Source organism: Aphanomyces invadans, assembly GCF_000520115.1.
Source record: "Aphanomyces invadans strain NJM9701 unplaced genomic scaffold supercont1.13, whole genome shotgun sequence".
In the NCBI taxonomy this organism is placed as follows: domain Eukaryota; phylum Oomycota; class Saprolegniomycetes; order Saprolegniales; family Verrucalvaceae; genus Aphanomyces; species Aphanomyces invadans.
Genome location: NW_008580158.1, coordinates 893,064 through 903,557, shown reverse-complemented (window position 1 = coordinate 903,557; position 10,494 = coordinate 893,064). Strand labels below are relative to the sequence as shown.

General features: G+C 53.2%; 6 protein-coding genes across 6 annotated transcripts; 2 read left to right on the top strand and 4 right to left on the bottom strand.

Annotated features, from left to right (window-relative positions):
• Nucleotides 1–55: 55 nt before the first annotated feature.
• Nucleotides 56–1,702, bottom strand: H310_07218 (hypothetical protein; the record flags this gene model as incomplete). Its single annotated transcript, XM_008872563.1, has 2 exons — nt 260–1,702; nt 56–207 (listed from the first exon to the last, which is right to left on the bottom strand). Exons 1-2 carry the CDS (start codon nt 1,695–1,697, stop codon nt 56–58), a joined length of 1,590 nt encoding a protein of 529 aa, XP_008870785.1. The 5' UTR covers nt 1,698–1,702.
• A 464-nt stretch (nt 1,703–2,166) lies between these two features.
• On the bottom strand, nt 2,167–3,038 carry H310_07217 (hypothetical protein). Its single transcript, XM_008872562.1, has one exon. It carries the CDS (start codon nt 2,997–2,999, stop codon nt 2,304–2,306), a length of 696 nt encoding a protein of 231 aa, XP_008870784.1. The 5' UTR covers nt 3,000–3,038; the 3' UTR covers nt 2,167–2,303.
• Nucleotides 3,039–3,326: 288 nt separating this feature from the next.
• Nucleotides 3,327–3,671, top strand: H310_07216 (hypothetical protein; the record flags this gene model as incomplete). Its single annotated transcript, XM_008872561.1, has 1 exon — nt 3,327–3,671. One exon carries the CDS (start codon nt 3,327–3,329, stop codon nt 3,636–3,638), a length of 312 nt encoding a protein of 103 aa, XP_008870783.1. The 3' UTR covers nt 3,639–3,671.
• Nucleotides 3,672–4,960: 1,289 nt separating this feature from the next.
• On the bottom strand, nt 4,961–7,463 carry H310_07215 (hypothetical protein). The gene is made up of 8 exons (XM_008872560.1): nt 6,689–7,463; nt 6,425–6,638; nt 6,242–6,369; nt 6,079–6,192; nt 5,866–6,023; nt 5,702–5,816; nt 5,493–5,645; nt 4,961–5,446 (listed from the first exon to the last, which is right to left on the bottom strand). Exons 1-8 carry the CDS (start codon nt 7,454–7,456, stop codon nt 5,030–5,032), a joined length of 2,067 nt encoding a protein of 688 aa, XP_008870782.1. The 5' UTR covers nt 7,457–7,463; the 3' UTR covers nt 4,961–5,029.
• An 80-nt stretch (nt 7,464–7,543) lies between these two features.
• H310_07213 (hypothetical protein) lies at nt 7,544–10,374 on the bottom strand (the record flags this gene model as incomplete). The annotated part of the gene is made up of 6 exons (XM_008872558.1): nt 7,544–8,665; nt 8,733–8,919; nt 8,983–9,040; nt 9,123–9,181; nt 9,241–9,872; nt 9,922–10,374. 6 exons carry the CDS (start codon nt 10,372–10,374, stop codon nt 8,495–8,497), a joined length of 1,560 nt encoding a protein of 519 aa, XP_008870780.1. The 3' UTR covers nt 7,544–8,494.
• H310_07214 (hypothetical protein) lies at nt 7,550–8,484 on the top strand. The gene has a single exon (XM_008872559.1). It carries the CDS (start codon nt 7,573–7,575, stop codon nt 8,446–8,448), a length of 876 nt encoding a protein of 291 aa, XP_008870781.1. The 5' UTR covers nt 7,550–7,572; the 3' UTR covers nt 8,449–8,484.
• Nucleotides 10,375–10,494: the final 120 nt, after the last annotated feature.

Below are 10,494 nucleotides of genomic sequence, written 5' to 3'. Positions count from 1 at the left end.
GCTCGTGGCGCTCGCGGGTCAACCGGAGCGGCACTGGCAGCCACGGTAGGCGACTTCAACCGAGGGTCGGCTGGTTTCGCTGCTTCCGTCGTTTCTGGTGCAGATGCCGCCGCCGGACTCGGTGGAGGAGGTGTACGAGGACCCAGTCTTGTTCGATGTAATACGGTTGAGTGCACTTGCGTCGTTGCACTTTTAGGATTGCTGGTGCTGTCGGACGTGTCGGTGTCAGGTTTGATCGTCGATGGAGGAATGTTGACACTTGATGTTGTGGTGTTTTTCTTTGTCGCTTTCGGCTGTGGTTCAGGTTGAGGTCCAGGAGCTTCTGTGCGCTTTGTGGGTACATGTGGTAAGGTCTTGAGTGTAGGGAAATTCTCCCGGTCGCTGGACGAACAGTCGTTTTTGATGGTTCTTGAGGTCGTCGATGTTACGCCCCGGTTGGATTTGTCGCTCGAAGATTGGGTGGACAGCACAATCGTGCCGTCTTTGGACGTAGCACTTAGTGAAGTGGTGACTTGTCGTACTGTTCGCGGGGCCTCGGTTTGCTGCGCGAGAACTACTGTGCGTGCAGGGTCGTTGTTTCGAGGAGTTGGCAGCGGCGCGTTGAGGTCGAGACCCGGATTCACGCGCTTTCCATTCGAGGGAATGTCCAAAAGGGCTGGCGACACGGTGTTGCTGTCGTAGTTGGTCTGCACAAGACGAACTTTGCGATGGGATGCTACAATATCCGCATCATCTGGACGTGGCCGCTTGGTATGGTTCTCTCCACGAAAGACTTCTCGATACGGTGCTTTGGTAACATTGGCAGACGACGGAGGGGATTTGGAGGCGCTGAAAGGCGTGGCCTGGAACTGCACGACCCGTCCACCCCAGTCGTCACGGTTCCTTCGGTCCAGTGTGTCTCCCGAGAGACTGGCGCACTGGTTGGCCATTGGCGGCGACAACGGTCGCTTCAGCGGTAGCTGTGTTGGTCTGCCGTGGAGCAACTGCTTGTGCAAGTACACCATGGACACGCGATTCATGTCGAGAAGGTGCAATATGTTGTCCTCCGTGGCAAGAATTCGACTCAGTGTTCCAGAGATGGTCACGATGCACTCGCTCGACTTTCCGATCGGAAATATCTTGATAGTTGTGCCGTGCTGGCGCATGATGAATTTGAGCGTCGGCATCTCCAAGTATTCCATGGCTGATTCCGGGAAAACCGTCTTTAAAGTCAGTTCGTCTTCTTTCTTGTCGTTTGGTAGTTGATTGAACTCTGCTAGTTTGTGCATAATTTGCGCCACGGCTTTGCGGGTAGCGGGCTCGGGGCCATGCACGTACAGGCGGCGCAGAGTCGTGCCCAACGGCATGTCTTCGACAGGAGACAACTGGAAACGCGCGCCAGTGGCATGGGCGATTTCTTTGAGCTTTTCGCCACCCTTCAACATCATCAGCGTCGCAAACACACTTGGGACGAGCACATACGTGCTGCCTTCGTCTCCAACGAGCGGGCCGACGTTCGTGGTCGTGTTGCATCCTGTATGCGCCTGAATGTCCGCAATAATGTCGCGGATGGCGCGAAACACATTTCGTGTAAAGCCCGAAATGACCAAAAGGCGATCGTCGGGATGCGGGGAATCTCCCCGCGGTCGAATTGTCAAGTGCACGAACGAATTGTGCGCGAGGCGGCGAATGTTTGCCCCGCCGTTGCCCAGCAGCATCGACGTGCAGTTGGATGGGATGATGATGTGCACGTGAAAACGAGTTTCGCTGCTAGCGCTCATCCTCTCATGGTCCTTCATCGTATTTCTTTTCGTCTATGCACCGAGATGATGCGGCGACTGGACTGAGCTTCCTTCAACCGCTGTTGCGCCTTGTTTTTCATACACTAACTACCACAGTCATCCGGATAAATTCGTGTTATCCGAATGGGTTTGTCGAGAGCACGACCAAAAAGCTCCTCTAGCTCATGCAAGCACGTCCCGTGTTCGAAAAGCGCACAGGTTTGGCGTGAATGGCGACCTCTTTTCAGTAAAACTCATGTGGTGGCAAGTTGGACGCGTCGGTGTCGCCTCGTCCGGGGCCGTCGCCGCGCGACGTTTCCACTTTGGATCACTCTTTGTCGTTGGACTACATAGTTGCCATCGGGGTGTTTCTGAAGAGAGCAGCAGGATTGATGATGTATCATGCGAGGCATCAGCTGACAGAATACTTGTCAGTGCGGACAAACCACGTTGCTATGTACACAACAACTAGCACGAGAGTCGACGCCTTTGTGTTGAAGGCACAACTGGATGAAGAAAAGAGCGACGCGTACAGTCACAAATCTAAATAATGGAACAGCAGCCCGCAGGTCCACAGGACGACGGAAGAAGCAGCTCGGATGGACGGTCGATGGTCGACGAAGTAAAGCGGACGCGGCGACCATCCTTAGCTTGTTTCTTCAAGAATGCCACGAATTCCATTTGATTGTTGGCTTTTGCACAATCCATCGCCGTCATGCCATCGTGAACGAACACATAGTTGAGATCTGCGCCGTGTTCCAGCAGAAGGACCGCGACATCGATATGGCCATGATACGCGCTCCACATCAAGGGACTCCAGTCATCACCTTTGCCACGCACGTCGATTCCCTCGTTCAAACACACGCGAGCGTCGTCGATGTTTCCAGACTTGCATGCTTGGAGCAATACGTCGGCACTGATCGTGGGCATGGTGTCCTTGTGTCGCACGGCGACTGGCTTCTTTAGGGGCAAGGACGACAAGTAATCCATAATTGCAGTCTGGTTGTTATCCCGCGCGCAGCCCATTGCATCTTTGCCATCAAACACGATGTCGGTGCTTGCACCATGCTCAACCAACACTTTAGCAGCATCGACGTGGCCATAATAGGCGCACCACATCAGGGGAGTCCAGTTGTCTCCCGCACCATCTACATTGAAGCCTTCTTCCTCGATGCACCGCCGCACGTCGTTGACGTTGCCATATTTGCACGCATGAATCAAAGCCCTGTTAGCTTGCATGATGGTTGGCGATCTTCCTCCAGCTTGGCAGCAGACAATACCTCTGAAAGTGGATCGATGTTAATATAATTGTCAAAGGTATCACTATTTGATGGCCCAACCCATCCATATATAACACGTACTGCCGATTCATTCTATTTTACTGGCACATATGTATTCCATATAATAATAGTTTCCAAAACTAATAATAATGGAATACGTTTGTTCCAGAAATATTTATCTTTTATAATGACTGTGCCCTGGGTGGGAGCCAATCGAGTGACCTTTCGTCGCGATCTTTCTCTTTCACGAACATTACGCCATTCTTCGACGGACATCACGGCAAGCATGGGCGAGGCACCAAGTTGGCAGCACATGTGGGGCGCACGAGTGAAGATGCCGTGCGATATGGAAGACGACGTTCTCGAAGATGTGATCAAGACAGTGACCAAGCGACTCAGCCAATATGACACGGAGGAGTGGGAAAAGAAGGGACTTCAGGTGTGCGAAGATATTCGAGACCACTTGGACAAGAGATGGGACCCGCATTGGGTCGTGTGCATCGGTCGCAACTTTGGTTCGTACGTGACACATGTGACACGGCATTTTGTCTACTTCTACTACAACGAAAAGGCCATCCTGGTGTACAAGGCAGGGTAGGGTCACTCGTCAATATTACGACTACATTTCCTCTTTTACAGCATTTTCGCTGTCACTGTTTGTCTCGCCAACTTGGTTGGTTCCTTCTGCTACCACCTCGCCCTCACCTTCAACAGTTGGCGTGTGAAGCATCTCCATTACACTCCAATCACCGCGCCCGACTGCGTTTTGAGCTCGTAGCTGCACTTCATATGTGGTGCCAAGCTGCAAGCCATCCACGGTGCACCCTTGGGTGTCAAGTAGCCTAGAATGGGCCGTCGTTTGGCTTCGCCAACCGCGTACCTATCATCTCATGCATGTCATTGTGAACGATTCAACATCCACGTGACCTCACTTGCGTCACGACTATGTACCATAGATTTGTCCCCGGGGACGTGGGCGCGATACCGCGCTTCGTACTTTTCAATCATCTTCCCATTGCTCAGCGGTGTTGTCCAACGCAAACTGGCAACGCACTTGCGCACGATGTGTGGCACACGCTTCTCCACGAGCCGTAGGACACCTTTGTCAGACTCTTCCGCAACTTGAATGTGACGAAGCACATGCTCAGTGGTGATGTGGCATTGAAAGGTGGGCTTTCCTGGTGGGTCTGGCACTGCACAACCATAAAATAGGGTACTTTATGCCATATGACCAGACCTTTTGGTGGCTCCTTCAACAAGCGCCTGCATTCGTCTACCGCCGCGGAATCAGTGGCATGTTCACCACACAAATCCAACGCGGTTTGACCCAAGTAGCAAGTTGTCGATCTATTGCAGAGTTGAAGACTGATCGTTGAAATAATGTCGATACCTTTCGGCACCATGTTTAAGGAGCCATCGAACGAGCTTGGGATGTCCAAATAATGCCGCCACGAATAGTGGGGTTGCGTCCTGGAGCTGCCACCTACAAACCACAAGGTGGTCAGTCACTAGCATCCTTGAAGCAGCGCATGGATCATCTCACCAGTCGACTGTCTCCCACTCAAGCTTTCCTCGACTCATGTGCGTCGTCAACTTTTGGGCGATAGCGGCCACATTGCTCGTGATATCACGCACCATAACTATGAGCACCGTCAAGCCGATAGGTAGCCGAGCCTATTTACTGTCATGATCCCCACGTATCAACGCCCTCAGTAACGTCACACGCCACGGCTCGTTTCCCTCGTCGTCGGGGTCCGCCGTCGACGCATTCTTGTACGTCATGTCATTTCGAGTGGTGTGGCGGTTTCACCTAAAATGTTGTTCTGTTTTGATTGGTTCACGAAAGGTCATCTGTCATCTGATTGGTTGATTCAAACCCGCAAGCTGAGTGATTCCATTGCAATGTACTTCTCTTTGGAGCAGGTCATGGCGACGGAAGCGATGCTGAATGAGAACACAAAACAAAGGGGCGTACTCCAACGTGCGTGTTCAATGCTCTACATTATGCCGTTTGTGTGATGGTAGCGCGTGGGAGGCTGAGTTTCCAATGGGATTCATGCCATCGTCCTCACTCTCGAACTCGAATTTTTTCTTGACAACGGAAGCAAAATGGAACGTGTTTTGCTCGTTCAGGTTCCGATGGAGGAAAGGGGAGAGCCCAAGGAAGACGGACGTGGCGGCGAGGAACTGTAAGTACAGCGATCGCGATACGAGCTGCGTCGACTGCGCTTTGATCATGAAAATAAGCGCGACTTCCCCAACCTGGCACAAACTCATCGCGGCCTTGATCGACTTTTGAATCGGAATGCGAAAGAAGGACATGATGGACGATACCAACATAATCTTGATGACGCACACGCACAACATCATGGCACACACGGCCCCGCAGTTCCGAAGCAAAAACGCCTGCACGTCCATGAGCATCTTCGATGATCAGAGAACGAGTCCTTACCGGGTTGAGAATCATCCCAATGCAGGCAAAGAACATGCTGCCGAACAAGTTGTCCAACACGCGGATCGACGACAACGTGGCTTTTAAATTGCTCGAGCCTTGGAAGGCCAGGCCTGCAAAAAATGCCCCGCTCTCCAGCGAGAGCCCAACCGACTAGCCCACGAAACAGCACGACATCGGTATACATGGACAGCGTCACTACCAAGTACCTCAGTGAAAAGCGACATAAACAAGCAGACTGACACGATCCCGAGCAAAACGAGAGGGGAGTGGTGCAATTTCTCCATCGCCACGAGAAACTCGAGTAATGTAGGCACAACATGTCTACCAATTCGTCCGTCACTTTTGCGCCACGCAAATGAGGTACCCTTACCGATGCATGCCGATCGTAAAAAGCACAACGCCAGAATACACGACAAAGGTCTTGCACACTGTGATGGAAATCCACCCTGATTTCGCGGCAAACCATTCGGGCGTCGCCAACACAAAGCTCATGAGAACATCCTGCACCGCGATGATCGCCGACACGAGCTACAGACCAACCACAACCATCGTAAGCTGGAGACGAATTCCATCCAACGGATACCTTGCCAAAGGAGGATTGACGCAAGTTGTACGTCCGAATGTACTCCGACAACGGCGCCGTCGAAGTGAAACACACGCCGGCGCCGACAATGATGCCTTCCGCCAGGGAGGTCGTCTGCGTCGAACAATCGATCGGTGACAAGGACAACGCACTGGCGACGTACCCAACCCAGCGTGACGGCTAGAAACGACACAGACACGATCGTGCAAGCCACGTACAACATGCCACTGAGCAAGTACAGCTTGAATACTTCGTCGGTCGATCGATGAACAGAGTATTCGGCACCATGCGCTACGTGACAAAGACCGCAATCACCCATGGCATTGCATTGAGCACAGAGTCATACCAAAGAGCAAAAAGATCGTGCCGAATAGAGAAATCGTTTCAACTTCCTTGAAATGGTTGACAAGGCCGAGACCAGACGGTCCGACAACAGCGCCGCCGACTAAGTAGCCCACCGTGGGGGGTAAATGGATGGACGTGGTCAAGATGCCTCCAACAGCAGACACCCCAAAGAGCAGCGCTATTTGCCCTAGCAGTCCAAAGTCGTAGTGCAGTACCTAGAAGGATATCGCATGAGAATGCGAGACCATGGAGAGGATCCACCCACCGCGGGATCGGCTTCATTTTTGACCTTTTCAAAGTGCTTTCGCTGGTCGTCGGACAAGTTGACCATATCCGACGTGTTCTTGAGCCGACCCGACTCGTAATCCACGGCGTCGGCGCCGCGGGCTTCCAACTGGTGCGCGTTCTCCTCGACTGCTTGTTTCTTCAACACTTCCTCCAACTGTTTTTCCTTCACCTCCGTGTCTTTCTCGACAGAGTCCAAATGATTAAGCGTCATGTTCAAATTCGCTGCCAGTTTGTGCAGGTTCTGGCGCACTTCCATCAAGTTGCTCCTGAGCCGCGTGTTCAGCTGCGATCCAGGTTTATTTCCACTCGACAAAAGTGAGTCCATGTTGTTGATGCCGGCTACCACAGATAGCTCCAGCTCTTCCATGAGATGGAGCTGCTCTTCCAATTTACCCAGGCCAACGTGCGTAGAACTCACTGTCGAGAACGCGAGATTGCCCAAAGCAAGAGGGCCTAGCAACGAAGTACTAGGTGTGGGTGTTGGAGGTCTTGTCAGTGGAAGGGTAGATAGAGTAGTGCTTGTCGTCGTCGTGGGCGATGATGTCGTTGTCACCTGCTGGGTTTTTGTTGCTGGAGGCACTGTGGTGGTGACTACAGTCGTATGAGGTTTTCGCGACGGCAACGTGCTAACTGGAGGAGCCGTGTTGGTTGCGGCATATGCGTTGGTTGCGACCAGAACCAGCGCAAGAAGTACGAGCCACCCCTTCCACGGCCTACCTTGACCTTGTCTCGGCTGTTGTGGCATCCTCCCAGGTGTTCTGTTGTTTGGGCAACATTGAGGTCGAAGTCCGGATAATTTGTTATCCGGATATTTCGACGCCACCTGGTTGGTGCTTGCAGTTAGTTGGAGCGGAGACGAACATGGCGCGCAAGGTGGACGACAAAGCCAAGACTCCCGTGGAAGAGGTAGCAGAGAATGTGGTTGAACAGGACCATGAAGATCAAGAAGAAAGTGCTGAGGAAGGCGTTGCAGACAATGGAGGTGGGGTCGATGAAGCAGAGAACGACGATCAAGGAGGCGATGACGGAAAGACCGACGACAGGGAGGGCAACGGCAACGATGAACTTCCCGACCTCCTTGTGCCCAAGAAACGCAAAAAGAAGGACGAAAGTGAAAAGAAAGGTGTGGTGTACATGAGCCGCGTCCCGCCATTCATGAAACCAGACCATGTCCGCCGCCTCCTTAGCGAGTACGGCCCAATCGGACGCATCTACTTGGTGGAAGAAGACAAAACAGCGAGAAAACGACGCCTGAAGAACGGTGGGAATCGACAGGTCAACTTTACCGAAGGTTGGATTGAATTCAAGCGGAAGAAGGACGCCAAGAGCGTGGCCAAGGCGCTCAACACGACCCTCATTGGCGGGAAGAAGCGCAGCAAATACCACGATGACATTTGGAACCTCAAGTACCTCAAAGGGTTTCAGTGGACCCACTTGACGGAAAAAGTGGCGTACGAAAACCGAGTCCGCGACCAGAAGCTGCGGTTGGAAGTGGCGCAAGCCGCCAAGGAGAATGCCGCGTTCTTGGAGCGGGTGGACCAAGCGAAGAAGCTTGAAAAGATGGTCGAGCGCAAGCACGCCCTGCATCCAGAGACGGCGGACGTTCCAGAAAACATTCGACGCACGTTCCGACAGAATGAAGCCGTCGACAAAACTGCCCACGGGTCGCTCGACGACTCGGCCGCGGCGTCCATGCTTGGCAAAGTGTTCAAGAAGCGAAAGGTCCAAGACTCTTAACCATTCAATTTACTAGGCATGGGTTGATGCATCCGATTCGTCTCGTTTACAATTCATCGGGCTGTGGAAGAGACGGTGCAGATAATGTCGATGACACGGGCGGGTCATCAACGTGGGGAGCTACCCGTGCCTTCAAACTCACAGTTTGGTCGAGGCCATCGTCGGCGGACAACGTGTGCGTGAGCAAAACGTGGTCGGCGCCCGCTTCACGAAAAGTCTAGCATGAACCTCGTGAGGAAATGAAGCTCGTGCGATCGCCCTGCCTCGAATTCAATCGAACGTACCCAAACATGACCGTGGTAAGAGCTGTATGGAACGCTATGGCCCGCAGGGAGCGTCGCCATTTTAGTGTCTTTCCAGAAGAGGTCGACGTCGACGTCCGTGGGGTTAGTAAAACGCACGTTCAGTTTGTCTTTGCGCGTTTGATCGAGCCCGTACCGCCTCTTGTTCCACACCCACAAGTTGGCCGCCCTGTGGTCAAAGCTGTAAAGTACCACGGGAAATGTACTCCAGAGGGAAGGATCTAGATCGTACCACTTGGTGCCTTCAAGGACGGGACACCCACCGTGCAGGGACATGGGGTCGAGCTCGCCTACGTTGACCATCTCGTCAACAAGGCGCCATTCGATGGGTTGCAACGGTGCCAACAACATTGGAGGCATGCCGTTCGTTACCATTCGGTTTTTGACTGTAAAACAGCACAGCGTGGGTCTTTTGGGGGTACGACGCCAGCCTACGGGAGAGATGGCCTGGCTAGCCTTCGTCGACGGCACAAGGCACTCGTCAACGTACTTGGTGGAGCACTTGGTCACCATGTCCTTTTCCCAACTGTTGTCGTCAAACAAGGACGCAGTAAGGCTCGTGACCGCGTCCGACATGGGTGGGTGTTCGTGGCCCGGAGGCATCTCGCTCAAGGGAAACACAGTTTGGCCACCCGCTGTGACGTTGGACAGGTATAAAAAAACGGTGGCGAACCGATTCGACCCTCCCGCTTTGGGGTTCCAGTTCCAGTCGGAGCTCGTGCGGGCGTTGAAGTAGTCGGTGTGCGCAATGTATGCCTGCTTCTGTGCATACCGGAGGAGTTGCAGGCCGTCCGCCATGTCGTCCTGGTACGGGTCGATGCGAAGAAGATCGAAGGACCGCTTTCGAATGGACACGGCAGTGTCGCTCACTTGGTCGAACGCGTTCTCGCTCGTGCGGTGTGGCGATACTTTCTTGGCGCCGCTGATGTGTCCGACGTGCGACTGCTGCAGTTTGCTCGAGTCGTTGTCGATGGTTTGGATGCGATGGATGAGCGCATCCGCTTCGTCGTTCGTGAAGAAGTTGTGCACATGGAACACGCGTGGACTCTCGCTGAATGACTCGAGCACGATGGGTTTCTCGGTCGGGCTTAGTTTTGCAGTCACGAGGACGCGATGGCCCAGCTACGAGCCACGACAACGCGTGGGAATGGGACTCGTTGGAACAAGTTACCTGGACGAATGGCCACACGAACAAGAGGCCAGGCGCGACCAGATACAGCCGGTCGCCATGAGCAAAGTCATGGAACGTCCTCACGACCAACCCGCTCCCTGTGTACACGCGATCTGCTACGACTTTCGTTGATGGCAAATTTGCCAGGTGGATTCCATCAACATCAATGAAGTCTGACAGATAAGCAGCCAAGGCGGATCCAGACGCCACGTGCGATGGAAACAGGCTGACATTCACGCCACCTGAAGATTGACCATTGTCGTACACGATTACAGTCTTGGACTTGTCCGTGGATTCTTCAAGCACTCGAACGGGCTCGAATGCAGGAAGTGTCAGCCACCGGTTTCCCCCAATAGCCGCTACCACGAGAAAGACTCCGAGCACTAGGAAGCGCCAGCTCGAGGTCGAAGAAGGCTTGCCAGCGTTGGCCGCAGCCCGCAGCGGACGCGCCATGGAAAAAGTTGAAATGTGTCAAGTTGGGTATCCATGATAAGGTGAGATGTCATCCATTATACATATATCACAGGTACTAGTCCTTATTTGTTTTGGTAATTATACGTATTTTAGAGGAAT